The 23959-nt window shown below is 43.8% G+C and overlaps 1 protein-coding gene across 1 annotated transcript in view; it reads left to right on the top strand.

Annotated features, from left to right (window-relative positions):
* The window catches only part of LOC104491592 (receptor-type tyrosine-protein phosphatase mu-like), a gene marked incomplete at its 3' end in the record, with an annotated part of 146412 nt that overhangs the window by 52322 nt on the left and 70131 nt on the right, over positions 1 to 23959 (top strand). The window contains exon 7 of the mRNA XM_010134042.1: positions 2447 to 2579. Within this exon, the coding sequence (XP_010132344.1) occupies positions 2447 to 2579 (133 nt within the window). The remainder of the gene's footprint in view (positions 1 to 2446; positions 2580 to 23959) is intronic.

The raw sequence follows: 23959 nt of genomic DNA, 5'->3' as shown, positions 1-23959 counted from the left end.
AGGCTGCCCCGAGAGGTGGCAGCAGCCCCATCGCTGGCCCCATGGCAGGTCAGGTTGGCCCTTGGGGCTCTGAGCCCCCTGCTCTGGGGGCAAATGTCCCTGCTCCCTGCAGGGGGTGGGACTGGGTGAGCTTGGAAGGTCCCTTCAACCCAAACCAGTCTGTGATTCTGTGACTACAATGTCACGATACAATAGCGTGTAGTTAGCATTACTTGTGTAAGGATCAAGATGACATTTCACTGAACTGTTTTAGTATCTGTTGGTCCAGCATAGCAAGGCTGCCTCCGCTTGCTTTTGATGTTGAGCATTTGTGATCCTAAAACTAGCACTGCAAGCCTTAACGAAAGGAATTAAACCATAAGGCAGCATTTGTTTTTAAGAAAGTAGGGGCATGATTCAGGGACCCTGGCAGTGCAGGATGGGCAGTTGGACTCAGCGATCTTAAAGGTCTCTTCCAACCAGATGATGCTGTGATTCTTTGATTGCTAATTACTCCCGTAGGGTGAGGTAGCCTGAAGGAGATAATGAAGAACAGACTTTGGAAGGAACCAATGTTAGAAATTACATCTAAAAAAACATTGCTGGTTGACTTTGCAGTCTTCCTTGCTTAGGTTTTAGTGCTAAAAGAGGACAGTGAAGTCTTTATCACGTCACATCAATTGCATCGTACTTGATTCACTGCTTCCTGTTTGCCGAGTTCAACTCAACAGCTGCCTTTGGCACGAAGACACTCGAGGTGTCTCCTAAACACCTGCTACGCTTCTGAGTGCCGTGTAGGTCACAGCAGGGTAGAGTTTAACAAAATGTGGCACAAAGAAAATAAAAAAAAATCCCTCTTTGTAACAGAATTTTATGCATCTGCATTGACAAAAAAAAAGAGCCAGAATCTGTTAACTTTACTCACACAAAATAAGAATTTTAATTTTTAATAATTAGTTTTTAATTTGGAATTGTGTTGTGTACTAGCAAGAGAGTTTTTGCTGTCACACTAATGTTCTGGTGGGAGTGGGCACAGAGGCAAGCAGCAGATCATCTCACCTGCCTTAGCGCTCACACAGAGTGCCACAGCCAGAATTTGCCAAAGAACCTGGTTCCTGCAGGTCTAACCTGGGTTAAAGATCATCCCCTTTTCTGGCAGCGATACGCATTCCTGGCATTCCTCCTAGTAAAGAGTTTTGAAGATGGAGGCCACAAGTGGGACACTGGGCACGCGGAAGTACTCACCATCTTGGACTATCCTGGTTATAGCTGAGAAGGAACATGGGAAATGTTTTCATTGTACTTTCAGGAAAATATCTTCGATCACAAATTTGCTTCCTTTCTGAAAAAAAGGAAGAGAAGAAACAAGTGAAATATAATTGATGTTTTCAAAATTCTCTGTGAAACCCAGATAGTGAGATAAGAAAGTGGCCTTAAAATATGACGCTTCACTTCGGCTTTACTCTTCCATCTACCTTCCCCAAAAAAGCTAGAGCTGGAAAGTGATCCATAAATCGCTGTGTCCACTTCGTGGCGCGGTGCCTCAAATGATGGATGCTGTCACGTTTTGATTAAAAAAAAAAGGAAGTCCATAAAACACACACACAAAAAAAGTCAGTTTAGTGAATTGAATGTTGCTTCCTTACCATTTTTCACCCTCAACTCATTTAGGAGAGGAAATGGATATTTTCTCAGACATGGATTTGACGTTCCATCACATTATACAGTAAACAGTACAAACGATGTTATTTTTTTTAAATGGAGAAGCTGGAAGAGCTAAGACAGTCGCTGCTGTAAGGCACCGGTTATCTCATTTAAACAGATATTAAATGTGGGTGCCAGTGGTGTGATCATCAGCTGCTTCCCACTTTGTGAATAAATTGCTTATAAGGAGTCTTTTTGCCTACCAGATGTGACCTAGATTTAGATTTCCAAAGGAAAAAAAACCCCAGTCTATTGTGCAAAAAACAATTGCGGGTAAAATGCACGGCAAATGAGCTTATCTCACTTTTCCAGGTGTTTAAGCTAATATGTTATGGAATTACAGCTTCATTTATGAAAAATAATTGAGGAAAGTGTTGCAGCAAATCAAATTTGGATAAAGGCTTAGGGTAGTTATTGTGTCGTTAGCGAGTTTCTAAATGGCAGAAAGAAAAGGGAGCCAGCAGAGATAATAAAACCGTAGAGATGCGAGAATCCGTGAAGGGGCTCTCCGGCAAGGGTCGGGGCTGGCAGGGGTAGCCCACCTCTGTTGTGGTCTTGGAAAACGTCACGGGACAACGTGAAGAATTATATTTCTGTTGAAGCATATGAAAGCAGGGTTTTTTTCTTAAAAGATCGAGCATTGATGTCTGTTGGCCCTGGATAAGACTAACGAATGGCGTTGGTAGCTTGAAAGTAGAAGCATGGAGAGGATAATGTTCTTATTCTTTTTCTCCCTCCTCCTTTCCTTCTACGGATTCCATAGGGGCTGCCACTCGGAAACCGGACCCGGAGCCTGAGAAGCAGACCGACCACACCGTTAAAATCGCCGGAGTCATTGCAGGCATCTTGCTGTTCGTCATTATATTTCTGGGGGTCGTGCTGGTAATGAAGAAAAGGTGAGCGATTCGTTGCTGTTTTCTATGTACATATTCATATCCCAGCATCTCCCACAGCAGTTCTCAGTTTGATACTGGCAGAAGCACCCAGCCCCCTTCGCGCCCTTTGCCACTGAGTTTAGGAAGTGCTGCTCCCTCCCGCCCCCAAAGCTTTGTTGGGTTTTTATACAACCACCATATCTGTTTCATCCCACAGCATTTTCTGTGAATTAATGTTCGTGGCTTTGTTATAGAAGGAAAACAGCTCGGGGTTAATGGTTGCAGCCCTTTACGCCTTAGTACTGCATAACGGGCTCTAATAATAGAAGAGTGTCTCTGCTCTGTTCCTCAGACCAGCTGCAAGTTAGATGTAGTTTCATTCTGGAATGTAAAAGAAATCCGCAGTCAAACAGGAGCTAGAGCTAAGGTAATTTGTGCTGAGAACAGGGTCTGCATCCTTCTGCATAAACTTCATTCCCTGAAGAACAAATGGAAATGCGATAACGGTGCTGGATGGTCCCAAATGCGGGTTCAACACACGCACGCCTTGACATTGGTTTGCTTTGAGTATCATTGGAAAACTGCTGCACATCGGAAGCGTAAGGCTTTTAAACCCGTGTACTTTCCTCAACGCTGTAACAGGAAAAATAATACAGGGGAAGATAACTCATAGCTCGGGAGGTAGCACGGCTAAGAAAAAAACCTGCGTGAGCAATGGTAGCGGCTACGTCTAGATCGGGAGAAAATTCGTTAGCAAATGGAGTTAAGGGTTTGGGTTATCCTGAGCGATGTGAGATTTGCAGGTGTAGCGGGGGGGTGGGAGGGCATGAGGGCTATGTAAAAGGGGGGGAGTCACAAATTCTCCTTCCATATCTGCCGTGGTCTTCCTGCTGTCCCGTAACCTCTCACCTCCTTGCCATCCACCCTGTGTTATCCCCTCTTCGTCCTTGGAGAACAGTCTTGGCCTGATTTTGCTCATCCCAGCCCTATGTGATTTAATTGTACGTTTAACTAGTTTGGCAGGTCTGAGACAGTCCAAAGCCCTGAGCTGCCTGCAGTTATTCCAGGGCGTGAGGGACGGAGGTGCCCAGCGCGGGAGGCAGCTGCCGGGCAGCGCCCCGGGGCAGGCTGCAGAAGGAGCTGCTTTTCACTCTCCCTGAAGACAGGCAGGGCCACCGCTTGGCAGGGCTCTGTGCGGAGAGGTGAGCCGTGGCCAGGGCTGAGGGCTAGGTCACCACCAGAGGCAGGGAAAGCAGTCAAAAGCTGCCGTGCAGCAGCGCTGGAGACTGAAGCCTCAGGCTAAATCTGACTGGGGCAGTGAGGTTGGCCCAGGAGCTAACTCTTCTCAGTAAAGTACAGCGTGGCAGAGTTAAAATCCGTTCTGACTTTGCAGCACTTTTTTTTCTTCCCACTTCTGATTTCTTGCATCATTCATACCTTCAATTTTAACAGTTGAACTCCCAAACTCCTCCCTGGGGCCAGGCGCAGCACTTGGTGTGCAGGGAGGACGGCTTCTCGCGTTCTTCACGCGGCTCCTGACCGGCATTCATCGCTCGCTCTCTTCCTCTTCTGAGCCCCTCCTGAAGCGTTGGCGCCAGAGGTAGAAGACGTGCACCCAAGGGAGACAAGTTCTTCTTAATCTTGACAGGAGAACACTGCAATATGGTCTCAAGAGTTTCAGAGTAAATAAGGTGTCAGGGTCTGTGGCTAAACGGATGCAATACCAGCTCTCGGTTCAGTCTCTAGGGAGCAGCTCTTTGATAATCTAATTGTTAGAGGCAGGAAAGCTCGAATCCTGAGTGTCTGCATATTAATGCCGAAGGATCCTTGATTCCCTCTGTCTGCCACAGCGCAGTAATTATTATTCATAGTAATTCTGTTGTTAGAAGGAAAGTGCATTATGTGAGCTGCTTTGGGGTTTGGAATAAATCTGCTTGTGACAGAGATGAAACTATTGAAAGCAGGAGTGCAGGACCCCTGTTACCAAATACATACACTTGCATTGTGTAGTACAGAAAGAATGATACCAGCGGCTTAAACGGATCCCAGAATGATGCTGCAGCCTTGAACAAAACAAACTGTGGGACGAGTTGATGTGAATACTAAGAAAGGTTCGCCCGTGTAACAGGATGTGACCAGGCTTTAATGAGCCTTTCAGGAGGTGGGTGTATCGTGTCCCAGACCTCTACAGCAGATGCTGTAGCACGGAAGGTCTCGAATACAATTACACTCACAACTTCAGCAAAAGATGAGCCGATTATTCAGTAGTTTGTTATTGGTGCATTAATTCGCTGTGCTGCTGAGAGCCCCTATGGTTTCACCTTGGCTCAGATACTGCATATACATTATGCATTTGGAGAAAATGTATAAATCATTCTGCAAGCTTAGTATAACTAAAGTGTTTCTGCAGTTTTATGGTACTTTAGGTGCTACTTTGCGAAGCAATCTCACCAAGCTGGCGTGTCGTTTGACTACTGCACTTGATCATTTTATTTCATTTACTTTGTCAAGAGTTTTATTGGAGGAAAGATCTGAATGAAAAGTAAAGTAGCACCTTGTCATTCATTCGGTGGCACCTTTCCCCTGACAACTGCTTTTCTCTCTGCACTGGGATGTGCAGACTCTAGGCTACAGCGCCAGGTTTCACCGTGCCGAGTCTACGTGCTTTGAGACTTGCATTGCTTGCAGTTGGCTGCAGCAGCATCCCTCTGCTACCCCAAGGCATAAACCCCCCATTTTTCGTTCTTCCCTGGAAATGGGTTCTTGTGGACTTGATCTCCAGATCTCACCAGTAGCATGAATTTACTGTGTCTCTGGGGCATCACCGCGCTGAATTAACTTAAATTCAAACCATTTCTTCCCATTGTCAAGAGATTTGGAAGGTGGATTTACTGTACGTGATAACCACAACTTTGCCCAATATATTCCTTTAACAGCTGCCTCGCTGCAACCATTCTTGGCTTGACTGGTGCCAGGCACCACAGATGTTCCCAGATGAGCCTCTTTGACTTCTAATTCAGTAGCCAAGCAGACAAAACCAACATTGAAAGGAGTTTTCAGTGCTGCACAACCGTGCTTTGGATGTCAAAGCAGTCGGTAGAGAAGTTCTGCAGATCTCAGTAGTCATTAGATACCTTTATTAATGTCACCGTGTAGTGGTCTTCTGAAGTAGTTGTACTATAAACAGGGTCACGGGGAGATTAGGTGGCCTAATAATATTCAGTGTAGAATATGGAGACACTAGTGAGGATAGGAACATCATGGACACTAAAACATATCCTTTGTGGACACTCAGTCTTTGACTAAATTAAACCGTGTTTGTTTGCTCGTCACCTGCACGAGGAGCAGACTAGAGATGCTTTCCCATTTTTCCCCCTACTTGGTCGTTCAGAGTTCTTTATCTGTTCTGTCTTCTCTTTATCCAGTCAACCACGTTCATGCCACTTCCACATTCCACAGCCACAAAGACAGCACGTAACACAGGCTAGGAACCCGCAAACTATTCCTGGTACCACCACGGTCGCTTCGATGAGGTGATGCTTCTCTGCGAAGTCAGGATAATGTCAGTAGACTTCCCTTTCCTCAGCTGTGCTCTGAATCGCTCACGTAAGAGTTAACGCAGCGTCACTGGAAACCAGTACCTGTGTTTCCCCACTGTTGCTCTATGGTACAGTGGATTCTGGATCTGATCCTGAATATTAGATCTCAGGCAGGGCACTTGATCTCTGCTGGTCTTTGATATACCTGCACAGGCCTTTATAAAAAATAAAAAACAAAAAAATGAAAAAATGCAGCAAGTTAAGTTCACCTTTTGGTCAACTTAAAAGCAGAGCCATGAAAATGAGAGAGCTGTTCCCACAGCCTCCGGAAAAGCAACAGCAGTTAAACCAAGGCTTGGAAAAACCAGAGCCATGCTGCTTTAGTCTTTTTTTTTTATTTTTTACGTCTTTTATATTCTGCTCCAGCTAAGTTTTAAAAATATGTGGATGGTGAGAAATTAGATTTATTGGTCCAAGGTTTGCTTAAAAGTCGGTATGTCTTTGGGGCAGCTGTTTCTTTTGGGGCTGCCATCTTGCCGCTGCAGTGGGAGTGCAGGAAGGAAGCGGGTTTGAAAATTTAATTACGTGGGATTCCGCTTCAGTTGTAGAATGGAGTTTTTCTGATCATCGCGTTTCTCGGTAAGAAAGGAAGGTTATTTTCTTCTGCCCATCTCCAGTTTCTGTTTTCATCTGTCTCTGCCTGAGCCTTCCAGTAGTTTCTAACATGTAACTGTGGCATCTGTCTAATTCAGAGACCCTGGTTCTTGGCAGTGGGTGACGCAGGCTTTCGTCGGGCTGGGAACATGTTGGTCCCGTTCCCTGACAGCACATCAGGCTGTTCAATTACGCACCTTTGCCAACAATTTTGAGCGGTTAGGATAGAAATTAGAGATAACAGGGCTGGAGGAAACCTCCAGTCTTCTCCCAGTGCTACCCCTGAACCTTGCTTTTCCCTCTAGATCAGCTACAAAACAGAGACGATGAAAGAAATCACCATGGTAATGACACAGTTCCAGAAGTTTTCCCCTCTAGTGGGGCCTTATTCTACAGGTGATATTTATGAAATTCCTTTATGTCTTCAGTCCTGAAGGATAGAAAAATGCTTTCTATGACCCCTGTCCACAGGAACAGTGCATTGACCTCAAACCACCTCTCTAGTGGGAAGTAACTGAGGAGCCACGCAGAGAAGAAAGTTTGGCCAAGGTTGGCCAAAATCTTTGGGTCACCCTCTTTAACAGGGAAAGACTTTTTATACGTACAAAGTTTGATGCATTGTGTAGGAAGTCAAGTGGAACTTGTCCATATCTCTCAGAAAAGCCAAATCTTTTTAATGATGAATGGTGCTTTTGCATGTGGCCTGAGGACTCGCAAGTCTAAAACTTTCTGTTTCTGGAGGTTTTTAATTTATTGTCCTTAACCATTTTTTCCAGTGTTGGTTATTCATGAGAGTCAAAAACCACACCACTCTTTTTCAAGGACTTTCATGTGGAAAATCTCACAACTGTAACATTATGAAAATAGCTGGAGCTTGAGACTTCTAGTTTTTCTCATCTTACAGAAATTTTTAATGGGACATTTGCACAAATTAAAGCTCCCAGATTTTCGGCATTTTTTTCATGAGGAATAATTTATCTCTATAACATATTTGGCAGAATCATGCATATAAAGTACCAGCAGCGCTTCCCTGATTAATTGTATTTATTGTTGTTTCTCCAATTATTATACATCTTCTAGAAGTATGAGAACATTTGTACTAATTACGTTAAATCTCTGCCATAGCAACATATGGCAAGGAGCAGGGTTGGCAGTGTCATGAGGTTCTAAATGAAAGGGAGAGAATGAGTAATTCTGAAAAGAAAGGCAGGGGGAGATATCACTGCGACTGAGCCAGGGAACAACCCCTTGCTAAGGGAGCAGGTTGGCTGATCCGCTTTGATAGGACCTGATCCCGTGCTCCTTCCTGTGCTGGTGGAAGAAGCGGATCTCCAGCTTTTCCCCTTGTTCTTAGATTTAGGTCTCAGCTCTAGAGATGTGTGTTTTTGCAGATGAGCCACGTGATTAAAGATTCAGTCTCTCACCTCTTGTGTTTGAACAATCCTGTTTGCATCAGAAAAACGGGAATAAAAACAGGGAAATCTTTCCAACGGCATCTTCACACGAAGATGATGAGAGAGAAAATTTGATGAAAGCCTCGTTTTCAAAGGGCTGCCTGAGGCATGTAGCTAGAGGCAAGTTAGTTATAGTCCTTTGCTAGGCCTGTTTACATGTTTCCTCTGTAGTCAAAGGGCTGCGTATATCTGCTGCAAAAATTACAAAAGCCTACATGGTTCTGTTCAGTCTTTTATCTCGCCAACTCCTGAATGCTGCTTGACGTTATGTTGGGAGATGTTCTGGGGTCTCCAGCCTCTTTTAATGGCAGTCAGCACGTGGAATTCATTGAGGTTGGAACTTGCCCCTTTTGGAGAGTTGCAGTTCTGCTCATGGTGGGTTCGTAGCTGAGGGGTGGAGAGGTGTAAAGCAGGAGAGCTGGGGGGCTTCTCTACTTTGTGCTCATGCAGAGCACGTCTGGGCAGAGGACCTGGCTGTGCAGGTGGTGGAAAGAAGACTGGCTGTGTCCATGTTTCTCAGGATGGAGGTGCTAGGTCTCCAGCCTGGGCTCCATGACATTCACGTGGGCAGAAATAGCAGGAATACAGGATCAGTTCTTACTTTTCCCTCTGCCACATGAAGAAATACCACCAAAATAATTACAGCCAGTAAGGGTAGCCTTTGTATTTGTGAGGCAAGAAGTAATTTTTAGTTCAGAACCTAAATGGTTATCAAAAAATCTGGGATATTAAAAAAGCTGTGGCCATTGATGTTTCCCCTCTGGAAACCGGTTCTAGTTCTCTCAATGGCAGAACTGATTCTTTTTAAGTAAAGAAAGAGATACCCAAAGATCCTACAGTTCTGTGACAGGAAGAGGAGCTACAAAATACAAGTTCTGACATTCTGCCCTGTTAAACTCTTACCACCGTGTTGGAAGTCCCCTATCTTTATTCCAGTTGAGATGTAATCAGAGGTGTTTTATCTCTTTAATCAAGAGTGTTTGTGTGTGTGGTGTAAGCAGAGATAAATATGTGTTAAACATCTAATGTTACTGGAGGTGATATACTTCAAGGTGGTTTGGTTTAGCAGTTGGAGATGCATTATATATTGTCTTGCTTAAAGTGTGATGGAGATTGGATATGTCATCTGTCTGTTCCAGACACGTTGCATGATGTGCCCAGATATGCATTCTTGCTGCCTTTCATTTGTGTCACCAGTTCTGGTCTCAGTTTCATCTTGATTTTTCATACATTAATATTTGGCTTTTCTTTCCTTCCATTTCATCTTTTCCACCACTGCCTAATCCTTCCACCATCATGGCAGAAGAAGCTATCACTCCTACACTTACTACCTGTAAGTAACTTCTTTGTCATCAGAGACACGCTTTCTGCCATGTTGTTCCATGCATAAGTAGTGAATGCTAATACTGAAAGTTCCTTTATAAGAGCAAACTTTGTATAAAAGTTTTACCAAGATAAGAAAACAACATGGTCAATAATGTAATGAAATATTTGGCTTTATAGTGGTTTCTTGTGCTGTTCATTAGAGTCCTTTGAATATCATTGTGTAACAGATTGTCTTAATTGAAAAGTAGTGGGTATAAATATCGCTGCCATGTCTATGAGAAATTTTCATGCCTAAGTAACTATTTTTAGAATTTATTTAGTGGTTCCTTTTTCATTTGTTCTGTGGAATATATAGCACTGGTTAGACAGGCGCAAGCGTTTCCATTTGTTGCTGTGTACGTATTACCACTTCTTCATGAATAACGATCGTGCATAAATGTCACGGGGTGCCATTACGGGAGTTTCAAAGGGAAGTGCGCTAAAAAATGAGGCTGAGGTGAAGCATAACTTTCAGTAAGTAATAACTTTTCATTTCGATAGAGTCCTTAGTAATCCCATTACGTGATTACGTACCCAAAGCCTTCAATTCGTTCCCTGCTGCCAGCAGGTGAGGAACGAGAAGGGTTCTTCTGTGAATCGAGCAAATCCCTTTCTGAGGCTCTTCACCTCTTCTCACTTTGCAGGTACGAGGAGAACACGGTAGTTTTTGGATTAGCAAAATACTGGGGGTCTCGCTTAGTCACGAAATGAGATGCATTTAAGCTTGTTTAATCTTGGGGGCCAGCAGCAAAGACGTCCAGTGGAGATCTGTGTTCTTTAAAGCCCAGGTTTAAAAGCCGTGGCAAACGAGGAGGTACTTTGACGTCGTTACAGAAGGCGGGGTGTTGCTTGGGTGAGACAGACTGTATTACTGGTGCTCAGCTGCAGGCACATGGTAGTAGCGCATACATGAACCCTTCCAGGAATGGCTTTATTTAAAAACAACAGTAAGTCTCTCATGTTCCTTTTTAGTTGCTCCTCAAACTTTTTCAATAAGAATTTTTTCAATGACTCTTCTGAAGAAACATCGAACATTCATTTACGGAATTTATGGAAAAACGAGTAAAAGTTTTCTCACTTGAAAACTTGGTGAGCAGAACCGTGTTTCAAATGAATTTAAGCAACTAACATTTAAACCTCTGAGTTGAAATTTGCACAGACTTTGGAATATATTGAAACTGCTCATTTACGTGGTGATTCAGATTTCATGTTCCATTATTTGACACTTTACACAAGGTGCAATTTATTTAGGCTGTTCTTTAAAGAACTGTATTTATGTGAAGGTCAGAAAAAATTATTTCTTCCACAGATAGAGTATTTCAAAATTTGTTTCTGTTCCCGAGATGAAAATACCACATTTTCCATGAAATAGGCCTTAAAAAAAAAAATTCCATTTGGGACCATTTAAATTGTTTTTAAAATGTCAAAAGAGAATAATAGAGTAAGTCATATAGTATGTTGTTGCTATAATAAGTAAATACATTTAAATTAATATTTTAATATGATTCATGTCTCAAGGCAAAGTTAAAAAACAAAACTGAAACAAATAGAACATTAAATGAAACACTGTTTCATAATTCAAAGAAATTGGATTGTATCTTTTTCCTCTTTTTTTTTTTGCTGACGATGGAAAATACGTGAATAGAAGTGTTTCTGTAGGTTCTACAAACGGGTTTTGTCCCCAGTTCTGCCATCATGGAGACTGTTAGTAGTGGGTGGAACAGGGCTTCTCCTGATTATTGGGAAGGCTCTTTCCTCAAGGAAAGATCTGGGGGGTTTTTTAGTGCGATACAAATTCAGTGACTTTTTGTACGTTGACTCTTCCACAAGAAATTGTGCGATTTGACCTTGTATTGTTTTGCTCCCTGTCTGGTGAAAGAAGGGGTGGAAGAGCCCTGAAAAGAACAGACAAGATCAGCCCCCAGTAGGAGGAAATATTTTGGACCAAATTCTCCACCTGTTTACTCACGACGGAATTGCACTGAAATTGGTGGAAATCTTGGATGAATGCAGAACTCATTACGGTTTTATTTTTAGCTGAGGAAGCTGGTATGGATTATAAAATGTTCTGTATTTTGAGAAACATAATTTGCAGTACTCTGCCATTGCTAATTTACCACTTCTGCACTGAGTGTCGCATTCAGATTTGCTGATTAGTCATTGTAAACGCAAGCTGTAGCATCCCAGCGAGCAGCTATGCACTGAAATAGTCACCATTGTCTCGCGCGCCGCTTTCCTCCTGGGCTGCGGGCTCCTTCTCCCTCGCAGACTGCCATCGCTGCCACTTCTAGAAGCGTCCTCAATGAAAATTGAAAAAGAAAAGCTTGGCAGATGCCTGGAGCTGCTGATGAATCATCAGAGGTGGACCTGCAGCTGGGCGCCTTTGGCAGGGAGCGGTTTCCATTTTATCTTGTGTTTACTAGTTGGCCAGTCAAGAGATGTTACAGAAGAGAAGTTGAGAGCTGCTGTTGAGAATTATTCTTCTTTTTAATGGGCATAAGTGCCTCTGCCAGCACCTTTCCTCCCACTCTTACTTTCCTGAGAACTGGTGCATTTGTCACCTTTCACCTCAGGACTTTTTTTCCTTTGGCCTTTGGTAGTTAGACCTGTATGAGTTCTTTTGTTCTTAAGATTAGAGCAAATTTAACAGTGCTCATTAACTCTGCTGCAGGTCTTTTGGCTTTGCAGTCGATTCCAGGTGGGGAAAAAAAAAGAAGAATGGAGACGGTGCTGTTAGTGACACTTGTAACGACTGGTGTTCCTGCACGGCAGCCCACGCTGGCGTGACTGCGTTCTCCGCCAGGGTTTCTGATGAGGAACACCTCCGTGACACTGGCCAGAGAAGGAAAAGGACACTAGTAGGTTACTGTGTAATTATGGTTAAATGAACCAGACAAGGCTGTTGTTCAGGTGACAACAAGCATCACTGTGCTGACCGATGGCCTTTCAGTTGTATAGCTGAGATTTTCATTTTGATCAAGATTCTGCCCTCGGAGTTCATTAATCATTAGTCGGGAGCCAACATAGCTCGATTCACACAGACTCCACCATCAGACAAACAAAACGAGTGCTTGGACCAGCTGAGTTTACACAGGACATGGGCGCCTGAGAGGGAGTTCGAGGAATTCAATCTACCCTAAATTCCAGGGCAGGTTGTAGCTGATATAAGGTGCTTTCAAGAAGAGCTTTGGTTACATCGCTGTGGGTAGTGTGTACGCCCAGTGAAAATACAGAGTTGTGAAGGAAGCTTTTGATACCGTCCCTCGCTTTGAACTTGATATCGAAACAATACGTTATGATTATTCTCGAAATTCAGTGGGTGTGCAACAAGGGGGCTGCGCAGCAGCGGAGGGCGTAACGTTATTTTATTTTTGTGCCTTTTCACAAGGCAGTTCAGCTTGTGAAGGGGGGAGTAGGGAAATAGCAGACAAGTATTACCCAGTATTCTTAAAAGAGAGGCATCACATTGAGATCTGAATCATGTGAAGTCTGATACTGGCTGTCCCAGCACTGGTTGTCTAGTTAGGTGGCCGAGAACAGCAGTGCCTCACAGGTACCTCCTCTGTGTGGAAATCTCGGTGCAGAAGCTGAGTACAGTGTTGAAACATCACTAAAATGGAACTTTGTGTTTGACTCAAAGAGGAAAAAGTTCCTCCTTCAAGCAAATTAATTCTGCAAACATTGAGCTTTTCTGTGTAAACGTGAATAAAGCCATACCCCTCTTTTCATGAAAATGTGATGGTTTGGGGCCCAGCTGAAGTACACTTTCCTTGTGTATCTGAGTGGAGCTCAGGAGCCTGTTCTCAGTTTAGTTACCTCTGTGCCTCTTGCTTCACTCAGAGCTTTTCAGCGCCGGCTTCTGGAGCTCTGTACAGAGATCAATCGCTGGCTCATTTCCCCGTCCCATTGCAAGTGTCTAGTACACGGGGCAGAAAGCACAAGGTTAGAGTATCTGCAAAATTACCTTAATATTCAGAGTCACAACATTTCCAAAAAACCAGTGGTGAACTGTGAACAGCAATTTCTGGATGATTCCAGGAAAGGCGCAGTCATCCTGTTTAAAACTTCCTGTAGTAATAGTGAGAGGAGTTAGCAGCAGTCCTGTATTCTCAGCTGCAGCTGCCCCTGGAACTGGAGTAAGTTCATCATCTTGCAGATGGAGGAGAGCACTGAACAGAAGAACCTGAATGTGCTTGAACCGTTTGATGTATTTGATGTGGTAGACTACTACGCCTGTCATCTCCTCTGAACCTTAAATATGCAGTTACACAGACATGGGTGATAGGATCACATAACCCAAAATAAATGTGGGTTTCTGACATGGTCTTGTAAGCCAGGCTGAAATGATTTGGGGGGTTGAGTACAGAGTAGCTTTCATGTGGCAATTCTAAGCAGTCTCAGCATTAACATTTTATTTTAATTGAAATACACCCCAGCGTTTTAAAGCATTCATCTGAAGTCATTATTTCTTATGCTGATTCCTTGTGTCTTCTGATGCTTTTGGATCTGATTGTATTGTTTTACAGACAAGACTAATGTTCCCATTTCTCTGTGGAAGAAGTTGTAAATGATGCTTAACAGTCAGACCACCAGTAAGTGAATCCTTGGGTTTGTTTTATTTAATTTTCTCTTTCTGAAGTATGTGACCCGCCCAGGGCAGTGATCTGACTGTGTGAAGTAGCTTTCTTGAGGTGCAACAGAAATCGCTTCATTCATGTGGAGGAACAGCTCTGCTTTCCGTCTGCTCTGGCCGTGTTTAGATGCTCACTCCAAGTTACGTTTCCAGTACTTACACCTAGGAATCCCACAGTCATTTCTGGAGTTACCTTGGCTTTTCGAAAACCACATTAGCCCAGATGTGCTGAATGTGTTGATCCATAATCTCTGATGTGCTGTAAGTTTGGGGTTTTCAAAACAAATGGGTACTACGGAGAGAGTGAGGTGAAGTCTCAGACGTGATTGATTGCTATGCTGGTCACACCATCACGCTCCGTTACCGTCCTTGCTCCCTCAGTGTCAAGCAGTAAATTTGCAGATGAGCTGGGTTTGCAGATTTTTCTGTCCTTAAAGGGGCAGTTTCAGTTTCAGCTGCTTGTTTTGTGAAGGTACCAGACATTTAGTGTGAGAATCAACATAACTGTAGGAAAAATAAACGTTTCTGCAGTCTAGAGACGTCTTGTTTTTTCCACGTTAATAAAAGCTTTGTCTTGCTTTTCAAAACTAATAGACAGGGATTTGAATTGAATACCGAGGTGGCTTTTGGAATTTGTGCATTCAATATACTCTTGTAGGATAAGCCTGAAATCCTGTCTTTATTATGTGTAACACTGAGACATAATACCTGCATTTGGGAGGGGAGGGGAGAGCCAGGGGTGTGTACTGGAGAAGTTACCTTCGTAGTCAGGCGTTTGTACTGAGCCTGGCGCAGTTCCTGCTGCCAGTGTACCAGGGCGGACTGTCTTCCCCGTAAAACTGTGGATTGAATTAATTCCTCAGTTAGCCTGTTGATGTTGTTTGTAGCTTCCTTAAAAAAAAAAAAATTGGTTCCCAAATCAGTCGCGCTCACCCTCAACAGCAGTCATTCTTGGCACGGGGATTTTCCCATCATCTACCACGTTGAACTGGACTTTCGAAGAGGCTGTAAGGTGACTCATTGTCATTCGCTTTGTTTAAGACTTTCCCCTCAGGAAAAAGGTTCAATTTAGCATTCTTTACTCTGAAATTGCATTTCTGTGTACATAGATAGCTCCAAACTGACTTCAAATTCTTTCATTTTAAATATCCAAATAGAAAGGAGAGATTTTCCTTGTTTTCTGACTAGTATTTATTGTACAAGAGGGATAATAGCATTGGAAACTTACTTTCTTAAATGCCAGACCTGCCATTGCACCTTGTGTGTCTGTAAATGTGTTAAAGAACACTGTTAAAGAAGCTACACTGCATACTGAGACCAAAACTCACTTCATAGTTCATACTGCTGCAGGCCTGTATTTCTCCTAAAACATCCTCGTGTTGGTTTTCAAAATGGCTTAATGGAATATTGAACTCCTCAACAGAAGGTGTCTGCAAAAGTTGGGGCTGCAAGGAGTGAGGTGAATGGTGCTCTGCTGGGCTCCAGGAGGACAAGCAGCAGCAAAATGCTGGAAGACAAATGGGTAGAAGAAATGATGTGGTGAATCCAGCCTAAGACTTTGCTGCAGTGAACCACAGGCTTAATGACTTCTGTGCCACAGATAAGAAGGACCGTGATGAGATGTCCGTGTCTGTGAGTGATGTCAGCGCAGGGCACTGAGGTGTGGTAGTCATTAGCATTGCAGGACTTCTATTGACTAATTATATTTTTGTTTGAGCTTCTTATCTGTAATCTTTTCTGTGACCCCGGAGCCCCTGGGAGATGCTTTGGCTGAAATACCTTTGTTAAGCCTGTCTGCGGGGGTTACGGCCAGGTTAATGATAATCCCCCTCCAGGCAGCATCTGTCAGTGCTCACTCTTAATTCCACAGTGGAAATGTTCAAATCTTGGCTCCTTTTCCTTCTTCTTTTCATTTCCTTTCTTATCTACAGTATTCCTTGAGCTCCCTGAAAGTCTAGACTGCCAGATCCCTGGAGGGAAGAGCAGTGGCCACGTGCTTTCCGTAGCTGACCAAAATCATCATTAATTTCCAAATTTCCTTTCTGTCATTTTCCTTGGCCGTTGGTTCCCTGCAGTGAATGACCTGACTCTGGCAGGAGAGGATGAGGAGCCATGCCTCAGCTGCTTGCTTCTGCCGCTCCCGCTCGCTCCGGTCCTCTGCCTCCCTCTGTGAGAGTCTGTGCAAAGATTCGATGTGATTGGGGTCCTTCCTGATTTTAAAAATGCAAAATACAGCTAGGAGGAACGTGTCAGCTGGGAAACCAAGCCTCACGAAAAATAATCAAGCAGGAAAACAGGGGAATGGACTGTGCTGTGTGCTTACAAATCCAACAAAGCTTGGCATTCCGTCAGCCCCAGACACCCTGTGCAAAAGAAAACCTTTTCCCAGACTTGTCACAGATAGTGGGATCATGGCTGTATTTCATTTACAAGTGTGCAAAAAAAAGGGCTTATTATGCCTGCTGCTATTATTAGACTGTAGCTTTTAGTGGGTGCTGCAGAGAGAAATCCGTAGGGCTGTCGGGAACGTCTTGCCTCATTCTGTTAGTTCCTGGGCCAACCAGACAGCAGCAGCGATCCCAACAAAAAAAGGTAGCAGCTGGAGCAGAGCAGGGTTTTGTAGGGCCTGTGCCACGAGCTACCTGCTCCTGTGAGTACTGTGAACATGAAAAAGCACATTTATTTTTCTTCTTAGCAGCTGAAGCTCCGGACCATCTGCATTTGATCTGAGACCCCTCAGTGAGATATTGAATCGAACGCTGAGGGGTGTCTCAGTTATACTCAGATCATCTGCAGAAGGAGGTAGCTTCCCACCTTCCTTCTGATGATTCCTCTGATCGTGAAGACACAAGTTAGAGCTGCCAGAGGCGTCTCTGGAGTGCCTGAAGGAAAGGCAAAGCGAAGCGTTGGCTGACCTGTGCGTTTCACCGTTGTACGGGAACGAGCGGATCGGCTGGTTTAGAGCACATACGCCACTCCGCACCTCCCCTTGCAAAGGGACAGCGTGCTTTGCTCCTACGTGGTGACATCAGCAGCCAAAAGTAGGTCTACCGGTATGGACGTGGTCAGCATGTTCACACCGGGTGTAATAATGCGTGAATAATGGTTCGGCTAGGCTGATGGTTTAGGTTTAGATCGGTTTCGGTTTGCGTAAAGACCTGTATTGGTAATGCTTCAGGTGTAGTGGAATGTCTTTTGCTTGTTAATGGTCCCATTTGGTAATTGTGCAGGGAAGGGTCACTTCAAAGGGACCAAGTTCATGGCTTACAGTGTAGTTTTAAAAGCAGATGAAATACCGAATGCTTTGTATTTACTGAGATTTTTAAGGTGAGATTATCGTGTTTGTGATAGGTCATAGAAACAGGTCCTGATCCTTAGCTGCAACACCCGGGTGTGTCCTGGCTTGGCTGGGACAGACCCTTCAGCCAGCCGTGGCCTGCAGGCTGTCAGCAATTTGGAGTCAGCTGGGGCAGCTCATCCTCTGTGGCTGCAGGTGGATCCCATCCCATAAACACCAGCCCAGTATGAAGTGGGGCATCTGCTGAGGAGTGTGGAGTCTCTTGCTTGGGTTTCTCTTGACTGTGCTCTTCTTCCTGCTCCTGAGGGCTTGTTTATTGTGAGTACTGTACGTTCACTGGGCTGAGTGTAACTTCATATGTTTATATTGGTGTTTGGTGTTAATTGGGCTGTTCGTTAAACCTGCTTTCATTTCAGCCCATGGGTCTCCTCTCCTCTTCCAGATTCCTCTGTCCTGCTGGGGAGGGCTCACTGGGTGGTGGAGCAACTGCTGCAGTTTAGCCCCAGATACGGGTTAAGCATAGCCATGGCAGGAGAACTTTACTTTCTGCTTACCAAATAGCAAAGAGTCACATCTGCATTTTAATACTCTTTGGATTAGGATTATGGAAGATATTTTAACTTGAGAAAGAGGTAATGCACCGTGGGGATTACCTACTGTATGCTTAAGAAAAATAAGTGCAGAGGAGAACAAGGGGCACTGGTTGCATGTTGAGTCCTGACGCAGGCTCCCAGCAAGAGGAGGTTTATTTTTTTGCTCAGTAGGTTACTGCAGTTTCAGCTGCCTTGTGTTGGAAGCCGAAGCCCTGTAAACCTGTTTTGAGGCAGTAGTGGTTTGTCCAGTTCTCTGCCCAAAAAGAGCTTTATCTAACTGACTCCTTAAATCTTACTGGCGTTGTCTTCCTTTCAGCTTCTTTTTTCTCCATTTTTCTACTGACCATTTTATTTTTCATTTGTTTCTCTTCTTCCTTTGCTACTCCTTTCCTTTAGCCCGTTTGCCTTTCCCCCTCAGGTACTAAATTGTCTGTCCTCTCCCGAAAGTATTTCCTTTAAATTGCCTTATTTTCACCCCCCACGCCCTGCTTTGTCTCCTGAGGCATGCTGCAGGCTGCCTAGCCATTTTTCTTGCTCCACATCCTACCATCCCTCTCCTCAGAACCTGCAGAAGGGGAGGCAAATCCGAGAACGTCAGGATATCCTTCTGTTATTGCACAACCTTTTTGTAATTCTTTTTATTCTTGGCATTTACTAATGGGCTGTAGCTTAGATGGACCTACTCCAGGAGAATGCTTAACACGGAAGAATTAAGGAAGAGCTGAGTTATGTGTCTACGTGAGAATTTTTTGCATTGGGGATCGTTTCTTTGTGTTCATGGGAAACAACGAGCTGTTCTTATTTGCTCATTATTTTTTTTAATCTAAAAATTGATTTTGCTATGGCTTGAAAAATGTTCACCTCCAGTGTATACATCCTCTGAATCCAGATTTGGCATTCAAAAAAGAGAAAATTGATTGAAAATGATGCCACCATGGAAGCTGCGATATCTCCTTAATGGTGAGAAGTGTGCTTAATGCCCACAGTGCCGTGTGTTTCCTTGTCAAAACAAGGTAGTGCTTACAGTATTCAGAACAGCTTCTCGTTTTATGATTGCCTGTTGCTCTTTGAATCATAACCTTCACTCGTTCCTTTAATTTAGGAGAAAAAGCCATTAAATGTGGATATCTCCTGAAAAGGCTGTGCTGCATGAAAGCTTTAATTAAAGCTACAAGCAAAGCTTTAGAAGAACGAGAATCAAATTAATGGCAACAAGGGCCGTGCATTTGTTTTGGTGACAGGCCCGTGCGCGTTCGAGAAGAGGCAATCTCTACCCTTATCTGGATTAGTAAACTCAATATCACTTTTCATTAGCGTGGTAGGTCATGGCCATGCGTCTTCGGGGTGACGCTGTTTACATGTTAATGACCTCACAAATAGAGTCTGTTCCAAACGCTTTGCAGGAGCAGGAAGTTGTGAAGCCATGAAGTGGAATAAACTGTCCTCTGCTTTCTGCATCAATGCTTCTTGCACCTTCCGCTCTAGCCTGAGCTTCGTAATTAGGCCGCGGTATAATTAAGGCAAATTCAGTAAATGCAAATAGGGCAAAAGGATTTATGGCTGATTATGGCTGTCATAGCATACCTGAAATAAATTAATTTCCAAGCGTCATTATTAGTTGACTTTCCAGTGACTGGAGTCTAGAACTAGAAAGCATTGTTCATCGAAAACTCTCACAGCTGAAGTCAGTGACCCCGCGACGGTGTGTTCAGATTTACAGAGTGCTGATGTTCCCATGGAGAAACCACAGAAGGTTTCAGCAGAACATACTGCTTCAGTTGTTTGGGGTACTGTAGCTTTGGATTAGATGATGTTGTTAAGATTATAAATACGTTTTTCCCCACTGTATAATGTAATGAAATCAGCAAGCTCCCTGGCATCATATCTTTAAAGGACATGTCATATTTACATCTGGTAGTTTGACTAGACAGTGGAAGGCTTCACTGCTTTAAAATCTTGGAATGATAAAGCCAATGTCAGACAAACTCAGCATAACCACTTAAATTTTTTGGCCTAAAATATCTAACCCGAGGATGATTCTGATGCCCTGCTGTGTGAATTCATTTAAGTGCTGAATGCCCTCCGTTCCTGGTGGCTTCAGCACCTTGCAGAAGGGGGGTCTGTGTTTGGATGTCTCAGCCCTGCTGTAACAAAAAGCCTATTTTTCACTGGCCGTCTGCAGCGTATTCCTGGTATTGCGAGACATCTGCTCTGTGGTTCTGCCTGCAACAACCTTGGGAGTCGCTTTGCAGGCGGAGAGTAATGGTTTCTACTTTAGTAGCTCTCCTAATATGCAAAGTGAGTTTAATTATATGCTGTACAACCTCTCTGCTACGTATTTTTCCACTTGCTGGTCCGGGGTGAAATACATCCTTTCCATGTGCAGAGGTTGCTCCTCAGTGAGCAGTGCCCCAGAAGCGTTTGTGGCTAATCTTGCCCTCAGCATGCATGAAGTACTAATTAAAGGTTAAGAGCAGGGATCCATCTTTTCCCCACCTGAGGAACGTGTTCTGTGTGGGGTCAGATGCTGCTTTCCACTGGATGGAATTGTTGGGGTGCTGCAAAACCCAACTACGTGAGATGAGAATTAGAGACGTTCCAGGTCTTCTCGCAGGACTCGTAAATCACTATCTTGTCTTGTGTAATGAATTAGCTGCTTTACTGCATTTCGTATAATTATGTGATGCTGCGAGGCGTACGCGGGAGGAATGTAGAGTTGGTTTCATAAGGGATGGTGGGTTTGTCCTACGTACTGACTTTTGAAAATAACCTGTGACCCAGTTGCACATTTTGTTATTAAAAACTAATAGAGACATAGTTGAACCTTATTGCCCTCTCTCAGATTTCCATAATAGCTGATTAATGCAGGTTTGATTGTTTCTAAACGTTGCCATGACCGCTGCCATGCGATTAAGGAAAATTAACAGGTGAGTGATGGAGCTGGGGTGGCAGGTAGGAAACCTGCCTCTTCCGCCTTTGTAGGGCTACAGTTTCCCCACGGTTTCCACAGGTTTTGTAGTTTTAATACTGCTGGAAAACCTTTCGCACCAGAATGGACTATAAATGCAGGTCTTTGAAGTCGTCCCTTCAGAAGTCTGGGTGTTCACTCCTTTCCTGGAGGCTTCTTCCTGATGTAAAAATCCCTTAATAGCAGTTGCTTTGTAAATAAGCTTCCAAATAGGTTGTGGGAAGAGCATGGGGATCGAGAGGTCTGGTTTCTGCCACCAGTGTACTGATGAAGTTCTTCAGCCTTTGGGTGCCAGGTGCTCCACATGAATGACCTGTTGAGTTAACTGTTAGCTGCTGCAGAGCAGCGGTGTCAGGGCTGTTGGATCATCGGAGAGGCACAACACTTCATGCTGCCTTTATCATCGCTTGGATTTGAGAAAACGTGCTGTTTTGTTTGTGTTTCTAAATTGAAAGCCAGCACTGGCTGAAAGTATGTTGGAATATTAGTACCTGAAAATTCAGTGGTAGAGACCTCACTAGCCACATAGAGGTCCAGAAATACATGTTCTCTTACAAGGAGCCCTTGCAAAAGCACCGGGAGAGGTGTAAGGGGTTTTCTCTGACTCTTCAGTGGCTGCAGAGCTGCCTCTTCCCCACAGCAGAAGTTACCACCATCTGAGCTTTACTGCTTGAACTCCTGTGTGTGTGGATGGCTTTCAGCAGAAAAAATAATCGTTATTTAAAGCAGATACTGCAGTAGTAGGTTCCTTGGGTCAAGGTATGAAAATAGTAAAACAGAATAATACAATAATTTAGCATCTCGTGATTTTCAGAAATGCATAAATAAAATAACTGAGTGTACTCTAGCACTGAGTCTGATCGTTTGCTGTTGGATCATAAGTCAGATAGCCGTAGGGTGAAGGTAGGATGGGAAGGGTCAGATGATTAAGTCAGCTGCATTCAGCCAGGTATTACTTACAAAGGGGTTTTGCTGTGATTAAAAAAGTTCAACAAGTAAGTCAAGCAAATAAGATCAAGTTAGTGACCCTTGGAAAGGGAAATTAACCTCACGATAGATAAAAGGTTACTGTCCACCAAGAGCACTCAAGATATGCTGCTCGTGGTTAATTGCATCTTCCACTTCAAGCTACGGACTCTGTGTCTAACTGCCCTCCTGTGCGCTGTGTTACTCCCTTCTTGTATTTTGTTTTAAAGAGATTCATCTGAGTTTGCTGTTTTCTGCATCACAAAATCTCTTGTAGGTGTTTCCAGTCGCTACGTTACTGCCTGGTGGGTTAAAACTTCAGACAACAGGTTAACGTTTTGGTCCCGTGAGTCCCTCTTTTTAGTGTTGGGTTTATTTTCCTTTTGTGGATGTTCTTGGGAGCCTGGTTTTTCCTGCTGTGTCCTGGCAAGAGAGACTAAGGAAAATCTAGGCTAAATTTGTAGTATTATCATAATCTCTCTTGACTAATCATGGAGAATCTAGACTTTTGGAGTCAAATAGGTTCTCTTTCTCAAAGTCTTTTAACATGGGTGAGGAAGTGCCGTGGTCCAAAAACTTGTAAAATCCTGTAAAAAGTCACTTGGTGCTATTTTGGTATTTGTGAATTTGCTGCTACTGGAAAACTGCTCTTTTGTTACCCGAGAGCCTGGAAATGCATCTGTTGGTGTGACTAACCAGGCAATAACCAAACCAGCTGTTTTTAAACCGTGTACAGACCAAACAGACGAGGTTGCGTATTTGAGAGGGTGCTGTAGAAGAGAATGGGTGGTTCATAGAATGAAGGGACCTCTCACTCTCATCTGGTCCAACACCCTGCAGCGAGCAGGGTCACCTCAACTAGAGCAGGTTGAAAGGGAACAAATAGTTAAATGGTGACAGAGTTTATGCATTTTGAAGTGGCATCACCCACTCAACTCTAAGTAATCCTCAATAAAGCGCACTGAGATACTAAGCAAGTCTCTGTACAGGCTGCTGCTTCAGTATCGACTAACAAAATGTTAATGCCGTGGTTCCTCTTGCTCTCTACGGGCTGTGTTATTACATTACGTCCTGCAATGATACTATCACCTATAAAGAAAAAAAATCTTACCTTTTTTCACCTGTCCAGGGTTGGTGAGGAGGAGAATACCAGTTTGTGTCTTGTGCACACAAGTCATTGCTCAGGAATGAGATGTTAAAGAGAGGCTGAATAGACCAGCAGATGTCCTAGAGTTCCGCTATGGTTAGTTCACCCTTGCTTCAGCTAGTGGGAGTGATTTGACAGCCGTACTTTGTAGCTTTTTCCTTCTGGAGCATGTGCTCATGCTTTGATAGCAACCCTTAATCTATTATTAATGCAGTTGTATGTAGATCAAAACTAAAGATCCTGAGTCACGTCAGAAAGTAATGCTAGTCTATTTTTATTTCGTCGGAGGATGAATCTGAAGTGAAGGCAGCGAAGTGCCAGAACACTGGTGTCGGGTGTTTCGTGCCTCTGTTCCTCTGTGCAAGCTGTAGTCTGAAGCTCTGGAGGGGGCGTGTACGTGTGTCTATTGTGCCCTGCGCAATAAACCTCCTCAGGCTTCTGGCCCGAGATCTAGTAAACAGTGTCTCCTTTGAGTCGCTCCCATTTGGTGATTTTAAGCTGTGGCTTTTTTATCAAGCTTCGAAGAGGAGAATTGGAGACTTTTGGGGGTGAATTCTTACTAGCATCTGTTTGCCAACATTTTGATGATAATTGTTGTTCAGCTTTCAAAATTAAGGGGGTTTGTTTAGTCCTGTGACTTCCTCTGATAGCATCATTGTTGTAGGAGTGATGCAGTGTGGGTGATGTTCAGTCTCCCATTCTGGAACGAGCTTTTTGTGGTTTAAGATGATGCAGCAAGCTATAAGATTTCACTGCAGAAGAGCACTTGGCCTGCCACGACCTC

Source organism: Buceros rhinoceros, unplaced genomic scaffold, assembly GCF_000710305.1.
Source record: "Buceros rhinoceros silvestris isolate BGI_N320 unplaced genomic scaffold, ASM71030v1 scaffold1454, whole genome shotgun sequence".
Lineage (NCBI taxonomy): Eukaryota > Metazoa > Chordata > Aves > Bucerotiformes > Bucerotidae > Buceros > Buceros rhinoceros.
The sequence above is the reverse complement of the archived record's forward strand: the minus strand, read 5'-3'. Positions and strand labels throughout refer to the sequence as shown.